Source organism: Eurosta solidaginis, chromosome 5 (assembly GCF_040869045.1).
Source record: "Eurosta solidaginis isolate ZX-2024a chromosome 5, ASM4086904v1, whole genome shotgun sequence".
Lineage (NCBI taxonomy): Eukaryota > Metazoa > Arthropoda > Insecta > Diptera > Tephritidae > Eurosta > Eurosta solidaginis.
This window is the reverse complement of record NC_090323.1, coordinates 185,267,748-185,290,595: the sequence shown is the minus strand read 5'-3', so window position 1 is coordinate 185,290,595 and position 22,848 is coordinate 185,267,748. Positions and strand designations below refer to the sequence as shown.

The 22,848-nt window shown below is 39.6% G+C and overlaps 1 protein-coding gene across 1 annotated transcript in view; it reads right to left on the bottom strand.

Moving 5' to 3' along the window:
- Positions 1-3,785: 3,785 nt before the first annotated feature.
- Positions 3,786-22,848, bottom strand: part of LOC137251808 (FGGY carbohydrate kinase domain-containing protein) — a 204,417-nt gene continuing 185,354 nt past the window's right edge. The window contains exon 6 of the mRNA XM_067786679.1: positions 3,786-4,017. Within this exon, the coding sequence (XP_067642780.1) occupies positions 3,976-4,017 (42 nt within the window). The 3' untranslated portion in view covers positions 3,786-3,975. The remainder of the gene's footprint in view (positions 4,018-22,848) is intronic.

Here is a 22,848-nt window from a genome sequence, read left to right as displayed (position 1 = left end):
ACGGTTGGTTGTACATATATAAAGGAATCGAGATAGATATAGACTTCCATATATCAAAATAATCAGGATCGAAAAAAAATTTGATTGAGCCATGTCCGTCCGTCCGTCCGTCCGTCCGTTAACACGATAACTTGAGTAAATTTTGAGGTATCTTGATGAAATTTGGTATGTAGATTTCTGGGCACTCATCTCAGATCGCTATTTAAAACGAACGATATCGGACTATAACCACGCCCACTTTTTCGATATCGAAAATTTCGAAAAACCGAAAAAATGCGATAATTCATTGCCAAAGGCGGTTAAAGCGATGAAACTTGGCACATGGGTTGACGTTATGACACAGAATAGAAAATAAGTAAGATTTTGGACAATGGGCGTGGCACCGCCCACTTTTACAAGAAGGTAATTTAAAAGTTTTGCAAGCTGTAATTTGGCAGTCGTTGAAGATATCATGATGAAATTTGGCAGGAACGCTACTACTATTACTATATATGTGCTAAATAAAAATTAGCAAAATTGGATGAAGAACACGCCCACTTTTTAAAAAAATTTTTTTTTTAATTCAAATTTTAACAAAAAATTTAATATCTTTTCTGTATATAAGTAAATTAAGTCAAAATTCAACTCCTGTAATGATATGATGCAACAAAATACAAAAATGAAAGAAAATTTTAAAATGGGCGTGGCTCCGCCCAGTTTCATTTAGTTTGTCTAGAATACTATTAATGCCATAAGTCGAACAAAAATTTACCAATCCTTCTCAAATTTGGTAGGGACATAGACTCTATGACGGTAACTGTTCTCTGTGAAAATGGGCGAAATCGGTGGAAGCCACGCCCAGTTTTTATACACAGTCCACCGTGTCCTTCCGCTCGGCCGTTAACACAATAACTTGAGGAAACAACGATATATCTTTACTAAACTTAGCCCACCTACTTATCTGAACTCACTTTATCTTGGTATAAAAAATGGGCGAAATCCGACCATAACCACGCCCACTTTATCGATATCGAAAATTACGAAAAATGAAAAAAATGCCATAATTCTATACCAAATACGAAAAAAGGGATGAAACATGGTAAGCGGATTGGTTTATTGACGCAAAATATAACTTTGGAAAAAACTTTGTAAAATGGGTGTGACACCTACCATATTAAGTAGAAGAAAATGAAAAAGGTCTACAAAGCGAAATCAACAGCCCTTGGAATCTTGGCAGGAATACTGTTAGTGGTATTGCATATATAAATAAATTAGCAGTACCCGACAGATGATTTTCTGGATCACCTGGTCCACATTTTGGTCGATATCGCGAGAACACCTTCACATATACATCTAAGGGCCACTCGCTTTTAAAACCCTCATTAATACCTTTAATTTGATATCCATATCGTACAAACACATTCTAGAGTCACCCCTGGCCCACCCTAATGGCGATATCTCGAAAAGGCGTCCACCTATAGACCTAATGCCCACTCCCTCTTAAAATGCTCAGTAACACCTTTCGTTTGATACCCATATCGTACAAACATTCTAGAGTCACCTCTGGCCCACCCTAATGGCGATATCTCGAAAAGGCGTCCACCTATAGACCTAATGTCCACTCCCTCTTAAAATGCTCAGTAACACCTTTCGTTTGATACCCATATCGTACAAACATTCTAGAGTCACCCCTGGCCCACCCTATTGGCGATGTCTCGAAAAGGACTCCACCTATAGACCTAATGCCCACTCCCTCTTAAAATGCTCAGTAACACATTTCGTTTGATACCCATATCGTACAAACATTCTAGAGTCACCCCTGGCCCACCCTAATGGCGATATCTCGAAAAGGCGTCCACCTATAGACCTAATGCCCACTCCCTCTTAAAATGCTCAGTAACACCTTTCGTTTGATACCCATATCGTTCAAACATTCTAGAGTCACCCTTGGTCCACCTTTATGGCGATATCTCGAAAAGGCGTCCACCTATAGAACTAAGGATTACTCCCTTTTAAAATACTCATTACCACCTTTCATTTAATACCCATATCGTACAAACACATTCTAGAGTCACCCTGGCCCACCCTAATGGCGATATCTCTAAAAGGCGTCCACCTATAGACCTAATGCCCACTCCCTCTTAAAATGCTCAGTAACACCTTTCGTTTGATACCCATATCGTACAAACATTCTAGAGTCACCCTTGGTCCACCTTTATGGCGATATCTCGAAAAGGAGTCCACCTATAGAACTAAGGATTACTCCCTTTTAAAATACTCATTACCACCTTTCATTTAATACCCATATAGTACAACACATTCTAGAGTCACCCTGGCCCACCCTAATGGCGATATCTCTAAAAGGCGTCCACCTATAGACCTAATGCCCACTCCCTCTTAAAATGCTCAGTAACACATTTCGTTTGATACCCATATCGTACAAACATTCTAGAGTCACCCCTGGCCCACCCTAATGGCGATATCTCGAAAAGGCGTCCACCTATAGACCTAATGCCCACTCACTCTTAAAATGCTCAGTAACACTTTCGTTTGATACCCATATCGTACAAACATTATAGAGTCACCCCTGGCCCACACTAATGGCGATATCTCGAAAAGACGTCCACCAATAGACCTAATGCCCACTCCCTCTTAAAATGCTCAGTAACACCTTTCGTTTGATACCCATATCGTACAAACACATTCTAGAGTCACCCCTGGCCACCCTAATGACGATATCTCGAAAAGGCGTCCACTTATAGACCTAATGCCCACTCCCTCTTAAAATGCTCAGTAACACCTTTCGTTTGATACCCATATCGTGCAAACATTCTAGAGTCACCCTTGGTCCACCTTTATGGCGATATCTCGAAAAGGCGTCCACCTATAGAACTAAGGATTACTCCCTTTTAAAATACTCATTACCATCTTTCATTTGATACCCATATCGTACAAACAAATTCTAGAGTCAGCCCTGGTCCACCTTTATGGCGATATCCCTAAATGGCGTCCATCCATAGAACTATGGCCTACTCTCTCTTAAAATACTCTTTAATACCTTCCATTTGATACACATGTCATACAACCACATTCCAGGGTTCCCTAGGTTCATTTTCCTACATGGTGATTTTCCTTATTTTGTCTCCATAGCTCTCAACTGAGTATGTAATGTTCGGTTGCACCCGAACTTAGCCTTCCCTACTTGTTATACTTAGCTGAGCAGAGCTCACAGAGTATTTTAATTTTGTTCGCATAACGGTAATCCGTAAGGGCATAAACTAATCGAGATAGATATAGGCTTCTTATATCAAAATGATCTGGGCGAAATAAGAAATTCATTTAGCAATGTCCGTCCGTCCGTCCGTCTGTCCGTAAACACGATAACTTGAGTAAATTTTGAGGTATCTTAATGAAATTTGGTATGTAAGTTCCTGGGTACTCATCTATGATCACTATTTAAAATTTACGAAATCGGACTATAACCACGCCCACTTCTTCGATATCGAAAATTTCGAAAAACGGAAAAAGTGCGATAATTCATTACCAGAGACGTATAAAGCGATGAAAATTGGTAGGTGGTTTGACTTTACGACGCAGAAATGAAAATAAGTAAAAATTTGGACGGTGGGCGTGGTACGGCCCACCTTTAAAAGAAGGTAATTTAAAAGTTTTGCAAGCTGTAATTTGGCAGTCGTTGAAGATATCATGATGAAGTTTGGCAGGAACGTTACCCCTATCACTATATATGTGCTAAATGAAAATTAGCAAAATTGAATGAAGAACACGCCCACTTTTGAAAAACAAAATTTTAACAAAAAATTTAAAATCTTTTTAATATACAAGTAAATTATGTCAACACGGTAATGCAGTGGACGAGGTGTCTCGCGTGCGACCTCTGCAGGTCCTCTCCAGGAGACCAAAAGAGATCCGCAATGCGCGGAGTGGATAGACATCGAAGCTGAGGAAAAATAATCACGTCTGATGAAACTCCTGATGCTACTGCTCCCATAATCTACGATTTATCCCAGTGGCTTGATGCTGTAAGCGTATTCGTTAAAGTTGAATTAGATGGAAAGAAATAAAAAAGAAAAAGAATTTATAAATTAAGTTGTTGTTGGAATATGTTTTTAAATACATTTCTTCTTCTTAATATTATTAACTTATAATTATATGTATGCACGAACGCTTCGCGTAACGCGAAGGGTGCCGAATTAATAAAAAACAAATATAAATCAAATAAATTTTTTTTAAGTTAACAAAAAATAATTTAAAGTCATACTTATGAACTACTACGTGAAAACTAAAGGGGGAGCGGGGGTCTTGAAATATACTACCGGTGGTCACCGAGGAGGGGAGGAGGATAAAAAGTTTTAGAAAATGGGTCACGTAGTTTGGATACGTCCCTTAACACGATAACTTGAGCAAAAATCGATATATCTTTACTAAACTTAGTTCACCTACTTATCTGAACTCACTTTATCTTGGTATAAAAAATAGCCGAAATCCGACTACCCCACTTTTTCGATATAGAAAATTACGAAAAAAAAAATGCCATAATTCTATACCAAATATGAAAAACGGGATGAAACATGGTAATTGGATTGGTTTATTGACGCAAAATATAACTTTAGAAGAAACTTTGTAAAATGGGTGTGACACCTACCATATTAAGTAGAAGAAAATAAAAAAGTTCTGCAGGGCGAAATCAAAAGCCCTTGGAATCTTGCCAGGAATGCTGTTCGCGGTATTACATATATAAATAAACTAGCCTTTGCCCGCGGACCCGTCCGCAAGGAGAAAATGAAATATATTGGCTATTCACGTTAGCCTGTTTATAAAGTTACCTGTTTAAAATTTTGTTTCTGGGTAATGCATTTTATATTTGTAATTGAGTAAAAAAGGAACCAAATGAGCTGATAACCTTATATAAAATTATCCATAAAAACCCACGAAATGACCCCGACGCTATCGCGCACGGATCCCTAAAACCATCCACAAATGCCCCGAAGGGCCTTCAAAAGTTCCCGGAATAGACCCAAAAACCCGAAATGACAAGGACACGATTTTAGAGTTATCCAGAGAACCACACAGAAATGATCCCTGAAGGGTACCACAATGATCCCGTAATAGTCCCGAAAAAGTTCCGAAATGACCCTGACGGGCTCCCCGACAGATCTCAAAAACCATCCAGAAAATATCCAGGAAGGTTTCCTAAATTATCCCGACATATTCCAGAAAAAGTTCCGAAATGACCCCGAGGGGATCCACGACGTATCGCGAAAACCATACAGAAATGATTCCGGAAGAGTCCCAAAATGATTCCGAAATAGTCCGGAAATGACCCCGATGGGATCCCGCACGGATCCAGAAATGATCCCGGAAGGGTTCCAAAACTATCCCGAAAAAGTAGCAAAAAAATCTCGAAATTACTCCTATGGCATCCCGGACGGATCCAGAAATGACCTCGGAAAGGTTCCCAAATTACCCTGATGGATGCGGCAAACCATCAAGAAATGATGCCGGAAGGGTCCCCAAATGATCCCGAAATAATACAGAAAAAGTTATGAAATGACCCTTAAAGGGTCTCCAAATGATCCCGAAATATTCCCGAAAAAGTTCCGAAATTACCCTGATGGGTTCCCGTACAGATCCCGAAATCCATCCAGAAGTGATGCCGAAAGAATCCCTAAATGATCCCGTATTAACCCTGAAAAAGTTCCGAAATGACAAAGACGGGCTCCCGGACGGATCCCGAAAACCATCCAAAAATTATCCCGAAGAAGTCCCGAAATGACCCTGACGGGATCACGGACAGATCCCGAAATCCATTCAGGAATGATCTTGGAAGGGTCCCAAAATGATCCTGAAATAGTCTCGGAAAATTCCAGAAATTACCCTAATGGGATCTCAGACGGATCCTGAAAACCATGCTTCAATGATCCCGACAAAGTCCCGAAAAACCATCCAGAAATGATGCCGGTAGGTAACCCAAATGGTCCCGAAATAGTCCCGAAATGACCCTACGGGATCCCGGACGGATCCCAAAAACCATCCAGAAATGATGCCGGTAGGTACCCCAAATGATCCCGAAATAGTCCTGAAATGACCCCGACGGGATCCCGGACGGATACCCAAAACCATTTAGACATGATGCCGGAAGGTCCCCCAAGTGATCCCGAAATAGTCCCGAAATGACCCCGACGGGATCCCGGACGGATCCCGAAAACCACCCAGAAATGATGCCGGTAGGTACCACAAAGGATCCCGAATTGACCCCGTCGGGATCCCGAACGGATCCCTAAAACTATCCAGCAATGATGCCAGAAAGGCCCCCAAATAATCCCCTAATAGTCCCGAAATGATGCTGACGGAATCCCGGACGGATCCCGAAAACCATCCAGAAATGATGCCGAAAGGGTACCCAAATGATCCCGTATTAGTCGCAAAAAAGTCCAGAAATGACCCCGACGGGATTCCGGACGGATACCCAAAACCATTTAGACATGATGCCGAAAGGTCCCCCAAGTGATCCCGAAATAGTTCCGAAATGACCCCGACGGGATCCCGGACGGATCCCGAAAACCAACCAGAAATGATGCCGGTAGGTACCCAAATGATCCCGAAATAGTCCTAAAATGACCCCGACGAGATCCCGGACGGATACCCAAAACCATTTAGACATGACGCCGGAAGGTCCCCCAAGTGATCCCGAAATAGTCCTGAAATGACCCCGACGGGATCCCGGGCGGATCCCGAAAACCAACCAGAAATGATGCCGGTAGGTACCCCAAATGATCCCGAAATATTCCTGAAATGACCCCGACGAGATCCCGGACGGATACCGAAAACCTTCCAGAAATGATGTCGGAAGGGGCCCCAAATGATCCCGAAAAAGTACCGAAATGAAACCAATGGGATCCCGGACGGGTCCCGAAACTCATTCAAAAATTATCCCGAAATAGACCCGAAGAAGTCCCGAAATGACGCTAACGGGACCACGGACAGATCCCTCAAATCCATCTAGGAATGATCTTGGAAGAGTACCAAAATGATCCTGAAACAGTCTCGGCAAAGTCCAGAAATTGCCCTGATGGGATCTCGGACTGATCCTGAAAACCATGCTTAAATGATTCCGAAAAAGTCCCGAAATGAACCTGACGGTATTCCGTACGGATCCCGAAAACCATCCAGATATGATGCCTGTACCTACCCCAAATGATCCCGAAATAGGCCCGAAATGACCCCGACGGGATCCCGGACGGACACTGAAAACCAACCAGAAATGATGCCGGTAGGCACCCCCAAATGATCCCAAAATTACCCCGTCGGGATCCCGAACGGATCCCTAAAACTATCCAGATATGATGCCAGAAAGTCCCCAAATAATCCCCTAACAGTCCCTAAATGACGCAGACGGAATCCCGGAAGGAACCCGAAAACCATCCAGATATGATGCCGAAAAGGTCCCCAAATTATCCCGTATTAGTCGCGAAAAATTCCCGAAATTACCCCGACGGGATCCCGGACGGATACCCAAAACCATCTAGAAATGATGCTGGAAGGTACCCAAAATGATCCCGAACAAGCCCTGAAATGACAAAGACGGGATCTCGGACCGATTCAGAAAACCATGCAGAAATGATGCCGGAAGGAACCCCAAATGACCCCGAAAAAGTCCCGAAATTACCCCGATGGGGTCCCAGACGGATCCCGAAAACCAACCAGAAATGATGCCGGTAGGTACCCCAAATGATCCCGAAATAGTCCCGAAGTGACCCCGTCTGGATCACGGACGGATCCCAAAAAAGTTCTGAAATGATCCCGACGGGATCCCAGACGAATTGCGAAAACCATCCAGAAATGATGCCGGTGGATACCCCAAAATGATCCCGAAATAGTCCCGAAATTACCCTGAAGGGATCCCCGAGGGATCCCCGAAACTATCCAGTAATTATGCCCTAAAGGTTCCCAAATGATCCCCAAATAGTCCCGAAATAACCCCGACGGGATGCCGGAAGAATCCCGAAGACCATCCAGAAATGATGCCTAAAGGGACCCAAAATAACCCCGAAAAAGTCCGGTAATGATCCCGGCAACCATCAAGAATTTATCTCGCGAAGGTACGCAAATGATCCCGAAATTACACCGACGGGATCCCGGACGTATCACGAAAACCATCCAGAAATGATGCCGGAAGGGTCCCCAAATGATCGCGAAATAATCCCGAAATGATTCCGGAATAGTCCCGAAAATGTCCCAAAATAACTCCGACGGGATCCCGGACGGATCCCGAAAACTATACAGAAATGATCCCGGAAGGGTCCCAAAATGATACCGAAATAGTCCCGAAAAAGTCCCGAAATTACCCCGGCGGGATCCCGGACCGATCCCGAAAACCATCCAGAAATGATCCCGGAAGGGTCTCCATATGAGGTGAAGCTAATTATAAAACCATGTTAATAAAGCAGCAGGCGCTGGAGCGAATGAAAAGTTACATAGAAACGTACAGGTAAAGTTAATAAAAGCGTGCTAATAAAAACAATTGAAGGAAGGCGGATGGCGGGGGTAAAAGGAGAGGACCACTGATCGTTCCTCCAAAATTGTCTAGATCTCGATCTGTATGTGCCAGATACCAAAAACTATTGATTTAGGAGAAAATTTATATTGAGTTATAACAATTTATAGATTTTACACCAGAGTGGGAGATAAAGGGGAAAAGGGGGCGGTGGGTGTCACTGCTTACTTTGTAAGCCCTCGACTTATTTGACCCCTTGAGTCTGTGATATTGGTGAAGGCCAGTATACGTAAAGTTATTATGTGTAAAAATTATTAAAAAGTAATTGCTCGAAGAGGTCGTGGGACCCCCACCCCTCTTTCCATGTGCGAAAAAAATTTCGCTAGTAGACTACTGCCTGTGTCCCATATTTCATCAAAATCCGTGATTCAGTCGCAAAGACGAAAAAATATAATAATTAAATTATAACTGTTCCTAGGGGGCGGGGACCACGCCCCTTTTCAAAAATATATAGCTAGTAGATCCTTCTAGACTATTGGCTATATGTGTGCAAATTTTCATCCAAATCGGTCCAGCCGTTCTTGCGTGATTGAGTCGCAAAGACAAACGTCTGGACAAACATCCAAACATCCAAACATCCAAACATCTAAACATCCAAACTTTCCCATTTATAATATATATTAGATATTAGATAGATTAGCGGTACCCGACAGATGATGTTCTGGGTCAACCTGCTCCACATTTTGGTCGATATCTCGAAAACGCCTTCACATATACAGCTAAGAGCCACTCCCTTTAAAAAGCCTCAATAATACCTTTAATTTGATACCCATATCGTACAAACACATTACAGAGTCACCCCTGGTCCACCTTTATGGCGATATCTCGAAAAGGCGTCCGCCTATAGAACTAAGGCCCACTCCCTTTTAAAATACTCATTAACATCTTTCATTTGATACCCATGTCATACAAACACATTCCAGGGTTACCCTAGGTTCATTTTCCTACATGGTGATTTTCCCTTATTTTGTCTGCAAAGCTCTCAGCTGAGTAGGTAATGTTCGGTTACACCCGAAATTAGCCTTCCTTACTTCTTTTATTTTATATTTATCTTAAAAATCGCTTAAGTATGTACATCTGTTCGCTATATATTTCTTATCTTATACACCCGATTATTTGGAGATTGCGAATGGGATAAAATTATTGTTCAGCCCATTCATGAAAGGTATGAAGTCTTCGGCTGTGCCGAAAACAGTCCCGTTCTTACTTGTTTAGGCTAGTTTGATTATATTTAATACTTATGGCGTTTCAAGTGTTTTTGACCAATTAAGGGCTTTTGACTTATCAAATAAAGAGTAGCCAATTTTAATTAACACTTTTGAATAACAACAAAGATTCCACGTAAGTCAATAGGAAATATATTTTGTTTATAAAATAAATGTAAGGCGCGATAACCTCCGAAGAGATCTAAGGCCGAGCTTCTCTTCCAATTTGCGTCGTGCTCCCCTTGATTTTCCCTACAAATTGGCCGGACGGGACCTACATGTTTTATGCCGACTCCGAACGGCATCTGCAAGGCAGATGAGTTTTCACTGAGAGCTTTTCATGACACAGATACACTCGGAGCGCTTGTCAAACACTGCCGAGGGGCGACCCCGCTTAGAAAAATTTTCTTTTAATTGAAAACCCTTATTTCTAAAATTTTGATGTTGCTTTGCCCGGGGTTCGAACCCAGGGCATACGGTGTGGTAGGCGGAGCACGCTACCATCACACCACGGTCGCCGCCTATATATATTTTGTTTACTGTTTGCTTTTTTTTCGTTTATGAAGATAGTGTTTACACATTGCCATATCGCTTTATAACAATAGTTTAATTAGTTAAAAATAAGAGTTGCTTGCTGCGTAAAATCGTTAAATACCGTCCAATTACTTATATTTCTTAGGAGTTGAACTATAAGTTGCCTTTGGATTGTGGGGATAATACTATAGTTTTTTCGTTATCTGGAAAACATAAAAAAGTTAAGAAAACGTTAGACGGCATTTCGGGACATTTTCGCGGCTATTTTGGTATCATTTTGGGACACTTCCAGGATCATTTAAAAACCCTTCGAAACCGGTAGTTCAGCACACATACCTTTTTTAATTATGAGCTTTTATGGCCATGGCTTTGCTGGAAATTATGCTTTATGTTTTATCTATGTATAATATCTGACACAGCTTTTTCGTTCAATTTTTGAGTTTTTTTAAATGAATTGCTGTAACGAACTGTTATAACAATATTTTAACTTTTTGTAATATTTTAACCAACTAAATACCCGAAAAAGCAACACTATTTTCATTTACAAAATTCTCTTTGGTTTTAGCTAATTGTAGTTTCACTCCTTTGTACTATGAATGGTAATTCCTTCACCCCTGTCATATCAATTAATTTAACTTAAAAATAAAATGTTTTTTTTTAATTCGAAAAAACTGTATTGTACTATTCACTAAGCGCGCCTTTCAGGTTGTCATCTCATTTAGTTCTTTTTTTTTACGCTATTACAAAAATAAAATAATTTACACAAAAATAATTTTTAAGCAGATAACTTGATAAGAAGGCTGACGTTAATAGCCCATATATTTTATTTTCTCTTTGCGGACGAGGCTGCGGGTAACGGCTTGTTGGTCATAATTGCTCAGCCATAGGAACCTTTTAATTCATTTTTTAAGTTTTTCTTGTTATCGAAAGTTATATCGGCTAGAATGTTAGCACCCCATCGGTGGATTTTTGCATCGAAAGTATGCCAGATGTTTGGTTACTAATTGGCCATAATTGGTCAGCGGGTTCCACTAATTTACCAGCCATAAAAAAATATTTGTGGCCATTTAAAATTTGCCAGGGTAAAAACAATTTTCCTGTCTAAACACTCCAATATATTTTGCCAACTGTATACATAAATACATCTAACAAATTTTTAGTTTTTTAAAAGTAATTCATAATTAATTAACTTAATAAACTTGGTGGGCATGGATGGATTACTCTTGTACTGCAACCATTTTTTTTTAAGAATTCATCAGTGTTGAAGATCTGTGATTGACTTTCTTTTCAGGCGCATGAAATTAGTTGGTCTTGCTGACAGGGCTAGAATGAATGGGTTGGGGTGTGTTAGACACCCTGTATACATAAATTCTCCAAAAAAAAAAGTATGCCAATTAATTGGTCACTAATTGGTCAGCACGTTTCGTTAATTGGTCAGCCATAGAAACTTTTCAATTAATTTGTTAAGGTTTTCTTGTTTTCGAAAGTGCTATCGGCTAGGATGTTAGCACCCCATCGGTGGATATTCGAGTCGAAAAGTATGCCAACTAATTGGTCACTAATTAGTCATAATTTGTCAGCGGGTTCCACTAACTGGCCAGCCATGGAAAATTATTTATGGCCATTTAAAGTTCTCCAAGGTAAAAACAATTCTCCGGTCTATACACCCTGTACAGAATCCCGGACGAATCCCGAAAACCACCCAGAACTAATCCCGAAAGAGTCCCGAAATTACCTCGACGGGGTCACGGACGGATCCCGAAAACCATCCAGAAATTAGCCCGAAGGGTCTCGATATGTCCCTAACGGGTCTACAATTAAGGTGAAGCTAATTATAAAACGGCGGCCATTGTGGTGTGATGGTAGCTTGCTCCGCCTACCACACCGTTTGCCCTGGGTTCCCAACCCGGGCAAAGCAACATCAAAATTTTAGAAATAAGGTTTTTTCATTAGAAGAAAAAATTGTCTAAGCGGGGTCGCCCCTCGGCAGTGTTTGGCAAAGCGCTCCGGGTGTATTTCTGCCATGAAAAGCTCTCAGTGAAAACTCATCTGCCTCGCAGATGCGGTTCGGAGTCGGCATAAAACATGTAGGTCCCGTCCGGCCAATTTGTAGGGAAAATCAAGAGAAGCACGACACAAATTGGAAGAGAAGCTCGGCCTTAGATCTCTTCGGAGGTTACTTACATTTATTTATTTTATTTTTTTTTAATTATAAAAACATGTTAAAAAGGCAGCAGGCGCGTTGGAGCGAATGAAGAGTTACATAGAAACATACAGGTAAAGCTAATAAAAGCGTGCTAATAAAAACAATTGAAGGAGGGCAGATGGCGGGAGGAGAAGCATAGGACCACTGATCGTTTTTCCAAAATTGTTTAGATCTCGATCTGTGTGTGCCAGATACCAAAAACTATTGATTAGGAGAAAATTAATATTGAGTTATAACAATTTATAGATTTTACACCAGAGGGGGTGAGAACGGGGGAGGGGGGACGGAGGGTGTCACTGCTCACTTTGTAAGCCCTCGACCTATTTGCCCCTTTGAGACTGTAATATTGGTGAAGGCCAGTATACGTAAAGTTATGTCTATACATTTTTAATTAGTAATTGTGCCGGAAGGGACCCAAATAATCCCGAAAGAGTCCTAAAATCCGAAAATCATCCAGAAATGATGCCAGAAGGGATCCCGAAAAAGTCCCGAAATGACCCCGACGGAATCTCGAAAATCATCCAGAAATGATGGCGGAAGGGACCCCAAATAATCCCGAAAAAGTTCCGAAATGACCCCGACGGGATCCCGGAATGATCCCGAAAATGATCCAGAAATGATGCCGGAAAGGTCCTAAAATGATCCCTTAATAGTCCCGAAATGGCCCTGAAGGGATCCCCGACGGATCCCGGAAACTATCCAGAAATGATGGCGAAAGGGTCCCCAAAAGATCCCGTATTAGTGGCGAAAAAGTCTCGAAATAACCTCGACGGGATCCCGGACGTATCGATAAAACCATCTAGAAATGATGCCGGAAGGTTCCCCAAATGATCCCGAAAAAGTCCTGAAATGATCCCGACGGGATCCCGGACGAATCCCGAAAACCAGCCATCAACGATGCCGGAAGGGATCCCAAATGATCCCGAAAAAGTCCCGAAATGGCCCCGACGGGATCCCGAACGGATACCGATAACCATCCAGAAATGATTCCGAAAGGTCCTAAAATGATCCCGTATTTGTCGACAAAAAGTCCAGAAATAATCCCGACGGGATTCCGGACGGGATCCCGGACGGATCCCGAAAACCATCCAGAAATGATGTCAAAAGGGACCTCACATGATCCCGAAAAAGTCCCGAAATGACCCCCACGGGATCCCGGACGGATACCGAAAACCATCCAGAAATGATGCCGCTAGGTACCCCAAATGATCCCGAAATGACCCCGTAGCGATCTCGGACGGATCCCGAAAACAATTCAGAACTGATGCGGGAAAGGTCCTCAAATGATCCCCTAATAGTCCCGAAATGACTCTGACGGGATCCCGGACGGGCCCCGAAAACCATCCAGAAATGATGCCGAAAGGGTCCCCAAATGATCCCGTATTAGTTGGAAAAAAGTCCCGAAATGACCCCGACGGGATCCCGGATGGATCCCGAAAACCATCCAGAAATGATTACGGAAGGGACCCAAAATGACCTCGAAAGGTCCCGTAGTGATCCCGGAAACCATCAAGAATTTATCTCTCAAAGGTACGCAAATGATGCCGAAAATACCCCGACGGGATGGCGGACGGCTCCTGAAACCCATCCAGAAATGATGCCGGAAGCGTCCCCAAACGATCGCCAATTGGTCCCGTAATTATCCCGGAATAGTCCCAAAATAACCCGACGGCCGAAAATTTTTTAGATCTCGATCTGTATGTGCCAGATACCAAAAACTATTGATTTTGGAGAAAATTTATATTGAGTTATAACAATTTATAGATTTTACACCAATGGTGGGGAGAAAGGGGAGGGGGGACGGAGGGTGTCACTGCTCATTTTGTAAGCCCTCGACTTATTTGACCAATTGAGTTTGTAATATTGGTCAGTAAAGGTAAAATTATAATGTGTAAAAATTATTAAAATGTAATTGTTCGAAGGGATCGTGGGATCCCCACCCCCCTTTTCCATGCTCGAAAAAAATTCGCAAGTAGACTATTGTCTGTGTCCCAAATTTCATCAAAATCCGCAATAGCGTAACATTAATACTATGTACAAACACACACCAAGTTGGTAATTTATACTATTTGGGCAATTTATTACGCAATTTGTCACATAAAAAATTGTAATAATAAATTACCGAGTTAAACAAAATTGCGTAATAAATTGCTTCAAATTGCAAATGCAACGCTGTAAGGTGTGTTTATTGATTAGTCAGTTACGCATGGCTCAACTATATGGTTGGCTCATCTCATCAGCTGATTTTATTTTTTTCATTTCACTGGAGTAGGCATTGCCAAAAGAAGATGGCAAACTCAAAATGAAACCAAACCATTGAAAACATTTTCTTACAACACACAAAAATTTCAAAGTTTTATGTTTTCATTCCATTCCATTCGCCTAATACCAACACGCACATTTTCACAATCTGAAGAAAGGTATATTGTTGCTGTAGAGATAAGCCAACCAGCTATCAAATTACTATTGTGTAAGCTAAATTGAGTTGTATGAACACCACTCAATTTAAATTGAAATTGCCTCAATTTATTTTTCTGTTTGAACATAGTATAAGGAGCACAACGAACAGGCTGAACAGGCAGTTTTTCTAAATTGTCACAAACCAGAACATCCTAGCAAACATCTGTTTGATCTAGATCAGGCTCCACGGGGATTAGGGGAACATCTCCATAAGCATTGTAGAGAGATCTGGCACGTGCAAACACAGCTGTTTGATCTAGACAAGCATAATCAGACCCTAAGCCAAATTCACACAGGATCGGTAAACACGCGCCGGTGAACCCTGTTATTAATAAACAAAATCCTACACTTGCAGAGTAAGAAAGCACACTACCAAGGGAGATACTCTGGCCCAACTTCGTTCTGGATACTGTAACAGATTAAATTCTTACTTGTCCAGAATCAACGCCGACATACGTAATGTATGTCCTGCATGCGATATGTCCCCACATGACACAAACCATCTTTTCAATTGTAATATGGAATCTACGCCTCTAACACCAATCTCCCTATGGTTCGCCAGTGTTGAAACTGCCAGTTTCCTTGGACTCCCGTTAGATGACTTTGATGTCACTTTGTGAGTGGTCATGCCCATTGAATGGGGCGAAGCACTTTTAACACAACAACAAGAGATTGACTAAAACTTATCTACATATATGAAAATCTGCTTATGTGGCGGGGCAACATCTTGGTTGATTGTGGCAATGTTACTGGAATGCATACGACTGCCTTGAACGCATCTGCTCTTTTCCATTCTTTTTCACGAATATGTGTGCAATCTAAATTTTAAACCAAACTTTCTTTGCTGTACAAAAAAGTTTAAGATTTAGGCTCAAACTTTTAACCGTGTATTTAAATTAGCTTCATTAAATACAGATGAGTAAAGCTGGTCATTTCTCTTATTAAATCACAAATCGTATGACAGAACATACGATTTCAACCTTATTGAAAAAGTTAAATCAGCACTTTATTTTAAAAATAATAAAAGAAATTGAAAATTGTTTAAAGGTTAAATATATTTTTTTTTTTTTGTATACATACTATACCCATTTTTATAACATAAATTTTCTCGCACCAAAATTTTAAATATAATAATTTCCAAATTTTATTTAATTAATCCTTGTATGAACTTCCGAATTTCTTTATCAGCTAGATTTGCATAAAGTTGCCGTGATCCTTTGGGGCCATTAACTCTACTCAATCTCACCGCACAAAGTTGTCTTCCCACGGTGCCCGGTGCTCCATTACGTAATATTTCATTGGCACCATTAACACAACACATATTTTCTTCCTTTTCGGTTGCGGGATCCTTACATTGCTTTGATGCTACTGTAATTGCTTCTCTTTTTACGAATTCAAAACGATGTGGGCCTAGTATTTTCAATTCACTAGTTTGTATAGTTGTGTACACCTTAAGTTCATTGCAAAGTAATAGTGGCTTCATTCCATCATTTTCGTTAAAGGGTTCTTTCAGTTCAATTGCAGCGATTCTCTTATTGCTTAATTTGCCTTTTGATTTACATGGAAAATATATTTCATTCACTGTGCGACTTTTTCCGCAGGTAGTTTCTGAATTAGCTACATCAACTAAATTAGCAACGGTGTTTAAATTTTTATTTAAAAAGTCCACGCATGCCTCAGCTGTGATTATTATATCCATACTGACTAATGAGCCAGGGCAAACAAATTCTCCTTTATGAAGTACTGCAACCAAATAAAGCCGATTGTCAGTACTTGAAGTTTGGCCAGTACTTGAAGATTCGCCATTATAAAGTCGGAATTTCGAATTTACATTGGTTATAAGACAACCAAGAACGACAGCCAGGATAGCGATATAACTGTGTAAGTTCATTTTTCTTTCTCACTTTAAGCTGCTTGCAAGAAGTAAAAAGTAACTACAGCAAAACAAGTTTTGTGGGCGCTATTTATGCACATTTTTTTAAAGCTGGATTAAATTTTCGTGTACAAGTGCACGGTTAGAAATCTGAGCCCAAATTTTTAACCATTCACCGGTTTAAACACTTTTTTAAACATTTTGCTACTAAATTGGAAACCTCTCAATTTACTACAGCATTTTTTAATTTTTTCGATTTCAATTTAAAACTTGTTTAAACAATAAGTTTAAAATATTAAAATTATTTTAGAACAAAACCAAAAAAGTTTCAAAAAATTCAAAAATACAAACTTTTAGTCACTTCTGGGTTTGAAAGCAAAAGGTTTCAAAAATCTAAAAATAGAAACTTGAATAAAAGCGTCTGGTTTTAAAACTTATGCTAAAGGTTTAAAATTGGTACTCAAAATTTAGAAATAACAAATTTTATTTGTAAAAAATGCTGCAAGTGTGCTGCTACTTCAAAAACTTTTGTTATACATATTAGGTGTTATGAAATGATTTCTTACACAGAAGGTAGATTAACGCTGTAGGCAAAATCTCTACTTCAAAACTGATGCGTTTCTGGTACATTAGGAACCTCTACTAATTCGCCCTCTATATCTTTTACATGCTTCCAATTGTCGAATTTAACATGGCCATTTCCTAATTGGTTCGAGTTGCATTAACTTTTCTATAGTTCCGGACTAGATACATATTTCCATTTTAGAACTAATTGGTTTATTGGAACTTTTTCGGTAGTTCCAAGCTAGTGTAAAAATTAGAGTTAATATGTTTTCTTGTGACTATTTCGTTGGTTCCGAACCGAAAGAAATTCTAGATGCTGCTTCTAGTACGATATTAGAGCATTTATCGACACCTCCGAGCCAGTGGGAAAGTTTGCGAAAAGAAATCACACTTATAGTCGAAGTTACTTAAATCTAGTAGCAGTTTTTTTGTTGATAGCACATTTCTCAAATAAAATATGAAAAATAAGGAGCCAAGCTGTCGAACTGGGTAAAATCTTGTCAGCACCGAACTTGTAATTGTTTGGCAACTTAGGTATAGTACCGAACAAGAAATGTGTATCACAAGTTACTCACTGAAAGGATTTCAGGGAACCGCCCACTAATTTTTTTTATTTCTAAGTGTAGACATCGCCAGTTTCAAATTGAAACCCAGTTCTATGCACTCATTTTCAGGAAGACCGGTATAATCTATATTTTAAACAAAATTTGGTTTGGTCATTTGTCTTAAAAGTTTCAGATTTAGGCTCAAACTTTTAACCGTGTGCCTGACAAAATCTCAAACCACTTATTGATAAAAAAGCGGCCGCCGTGGGGTGGTGCGAGCGCACTGCGCATACCACACCGAAGGTCTTGAGATCTAGTGCCGGCCAAAGCAACATCAAAAAATTAAAACAAGTTCTTCAAATGGAAGCATGTTTATCTAAGCGCAGTCGCCCCTCGGCAGTGATTTGGCATACACCCCAATCGTTTTCTAATATGAAAAGCTTTTCATTGAAAATGCATCTTCCTTGCAAAAGCTTCCGTTGGAATCGGCATAAATCATGTAGGTCCCGTCCGGCCAATTTTGTAGGTAAAAACAAAGGGGAGAAAGACGCAAATTCGAAGAGAAATTCGGCCTAAATCTTCTCGAAGATAAATCCCACCCAGCATTAATTAATTTGTTTTTCGTTTTAGTTTTTCATGGTTAATGCGTCAAGCGTAAAGCAAATTCTAAAACAGTTAAACCAACAGCTTTTGTTCTACCAAGATTACAAATGCAAGGTTGTTATGTTTATTCTAGCCAAATGAAATTAGCGCGTATTTGTTAAAATATTTTTCTATTCTTTTTCTAAGGAAAATTAAATTGTACTTAATTGCTGGTTTCTATATTTGTGCAGCTGAATTGTGGTATTAAGTTCAGATAGGTTAAGTGCTGTGTACAATATGACCGTATTTTACACCCTTTCACGCATATGCCACACCGGTGTCCAAAAAATGTTTAAAAAAATGTTGTTATACATATAAGGTGTTGGGAACCTTAACTAGTTCACCATCTACATCTTTTACATGCTTCCCATTGACGAATTTAACATGACGATTTCCTAGTTGGTTCGAGTTGCATTAACTTTTCTATAGTTCCGGACTAGATACATATTTCCACTTTAGAACTAATTGGTTTATTGGAACTTTTTCGGTAATTCCAAGCTAGTGTAAAAACAAGTAAGGAAGGCTAAGTTCGGGTGTAATCGAACACTACATACTCAGCTGAGAGCTTTGAAGACAAAATAAGGGAAAATCACCATTTAGCAAAATTAACCTAGGGTAAACCTGGAATGTGTTTGTATAACATGGGTTTCAAATGGAAGGTATTAAAGAGTATTTTAAAAGGGTGTGGGCCATAATTTTATAGGTGGACGCCATTTCAGGATATCGCCATAAAGATGGACCAGGGGTGACTCTAGAATGTGTGTTGTACGATATGGTTGATACCCAGGTTTTAATGATTATTTTAAAAGGGAGTGGGCCTTAATGCTATAGGTGGACGCCTATTCGAGATATCGCCATAAATTTGGACCAGGGGTGACTCTAAAATGTGTTTGTACGATATGGGTATCAAGTGAAAGGTGTTAATGAGTATTTAAAAGGGAGTGGGCCTTAGTTCTATAGGGGGAGCCTTTTCAAGATATCGCCATAAAGGTGGACCAAGGGTGACTCTAGAATTTGTTTGTACGATATGGGTATCAAACGAAAGGTGATAATGGGTATTTTAAAAGGGAATGGGCCTCAGTTCTATAGGTGGACGCCTTTTCGAGATATCGCCATAAAGGTGGACCAGAGGTGACTCTAGAATTTGTTTGTACGATATGGGTATCAAATGAAAGGTGTTAATGAGTATTTTAAAAGGGAGTGGGCCTTAGTTCTATAGGGGGAGCCTCTCCGAGATATCGCCATAAAGGTGGACCAAGGGTGACTCTAGAATTTGTTTGTACGATATGGGTATCAAACGAAAGGTGATAATGGGTATTTTAAAAGGCAGTGGGCGTTAGTTCTATAGGTGGACGCCTTTTCGATATCGCCATAAACGTGGACCAGGGGTGACTCTATAATGTGTTTGTACGATATGGGTATCAAACTAAAGGTATTAATGAGGGTTTTAAAAGGGAGTGGCCCTTAGTTCTATATGTGAAGGCTTTTTCGAGATATCGACCAAAATATGGACCAGGGTGACCCAGAACATCATCTGTCGGGTACCGCTAATTTATTTATATATGTAATACCACGAACGGTTATCCTTCCAAGATTCCAAGGGCTTTTGATTTCGCCCTGCAAAACTTTTTCATTTTCTTCTACTTAATATGGTAGGTGTCACACCCTTTTTACAAAGTATTTTCCTAAAGTTATATTTTGCGTCAATAAACCAATCCAAATACCATGCTTCATCCCTTTTTTCGTATTTGGTATAGAATTATGGCATTTTTTTGGTTTTTGGTAATTTTCGATATCGAAAAAGTGGGCGTGGTCATAGTCGGATTTCGGCCATTTTTTATACCAATACAAAGTGAGTTCAGGTAAGTACGTGAACTGAGTTTAGTAAAGATATATCGATTTTTGCTCAAGTTATCGTGTTAACGGCCAAGCGGAAGGACAGACGGTCGACTGTGTATAAAAACTGGGCGTGGCTTCAACCGATTTCGCTCTTTTTCACAGAAATAAGTTATCGTCCCAGAATCTAAGCTCCTACCAAATTTCACAAGTAAATGTTTGTTCGACTTATGGCATTAAAAGTATTCTAGACAAACTAAATGAAAAAGGGCGGACCCACGCCCATTTTGAAATATTCTTTTATTTTTGTATTCTGTTTCACCATATCATTATTGTAGTTGAATGTTGACATAATTTAGTTATATACTGTAACGATATTAAATTTGTTGTTAAAATTTGACTTTAAAAAAAATTTTTTTTTAAAGTTAGCGTGTTCGTCATCCGATTTTGCTAATTTTTATTTAGCACACATATAGTAATAGGAGTAACCTGTCTGCCAAATTTCATCATGATATCTTCAACGACTGCCAAATTACAGCTTGCAAAACTGTAAAATTACCTTCTTTTAAAAGTGAGCGGTGCCACGCCCATTGTCCAAAATTTTACTAATTTTCTATTTTGCTTCATAAGTTCAACTCACCTACCAAGTTTCATCGCTTTATCCGTCTTTGGTAATGAATTATCGCACTTTTTCGGTTTTTCGAAATTTTCGATATCGAAAAAGTGGGCGTGGTTAAGGTCCGATTTCGTTTATTTTAAATAGGAGTCTGAGATGAGTGCCCAGGAACCTACATACCAAATTTTATCAAGATACCTCAAAATTTACTCAAGTTATCGTGTTTACGGACGGACGGACGGACGGACATGGCTAAATGAATTTCTTTTTTCGCCCAGATCATTTTGATATATCTGTATCTATCTCGATTAGTTTATGCCGTTACGGATTACCGTTATGCGAACAAAGTTAATATACTCTGTGAGCACTGCTCAGCTGAGTATAATTACAGTTTAGTTGTTTTCTTGTGACTATTTCGTTGGTTCCGAATCGAAAAGAGTATTTATCGATAGCTCTGAACCAAAGGGAAAGATTGGGAAATGAAATCATACTCATAGTCGAAGTTTCTTATAACTGGCAGCAGTTAATTTGTATATAAAATATGTCTCAAATATGAAAAAAGGACCCAAGCTATAACTAAGTAAAATCTTGTTAGCATCAAACTTGTACTTATTTGGCAATTTAGGTCTAGTTCCGAAACATAAATGTGTATCACAAGTTACTCACTGAAAGGATTTCAGGGAACCGCGCACTATTTTTATACTCACCGTGCTTTGCACACCGAGTATATTAACTTTGATTAGATAACGGTTGTTGTACCGGTATAAAGGAATCGAGATAGATACAGACTTCCATATATCACAATCATCAGTATCGAAAAATAAATTTGATTGAGCCATGTCCGTCCGCCCATCCGTCGCCTGTCCGTTAACACGATAGCTTGAGTAAATATTGAGATATATTCACAACGAGCTTATCTGGACCCAGAATAGATTGGTATTGAAAATGAGCGAAATCGGATGATAACCACGCCCACTTTTTATATATATAACATTTTGGAAAACACAAAAAACCTGATTATTTAGTAAATAATACACCTAGAATGATGAAATCTGACGTGTGGACTAATATAAGACTCTTGACAAAATTAAAAAAAAAAAATTTTAAATGGGCGTGGCACCGCCCACTTATGATAAAATCAATTTTACAAATATTATTAATCATAATTGAAAAATCGTTAAACCTATCGTAACAAAATTCGGTAGAGAGGTTGCCTTTACTAACTATAAGGAATGCTGTCAAGAAAAATTTACGAAATCGGTTAAGGACTACGTCCACTTTTATATAAAAGATTTTTAAAAGGGTCGTGGACGAATAAAATAAGCTATAAATTTGCAAGAAAGAGCTTTATATCAATGTTGTTTCATTTCCCAAGTGGATTTATAACAATAAATAGGAAAAACTTCAAACTTTATAAAATGGGCTTGGCACCGCCCCTTTTATGACTAATGGCGTTTTCTTTTCTGAAATAAATTATTGCCTAAGTAAATAGAGTTACTCCTACCCCAGAAAATGTTCAACATTTATAGTGCATACAAAGAACATTTCAACTCACCATGTTCACTCATATTAACAGAGTATATGTGGAACTTAAGAGCGAATTAAGAGTTTCACAGAGTTGCACTGCCACACCGCTATTTTACAAAGGTAAAAGTGTAACGCTTTTGCGTTGCGAGCAGGCAACAATTCTCACAAAAGAACGAAATACCCCGTAAAGGCGTTACCTGTTTTTTAGAATAGAACAGCAACCCTTGCGCGGCGTACAAAAAGCGTAACACTTTAGCCAGAAAAGAAAACGCTATAAGCAATTTTC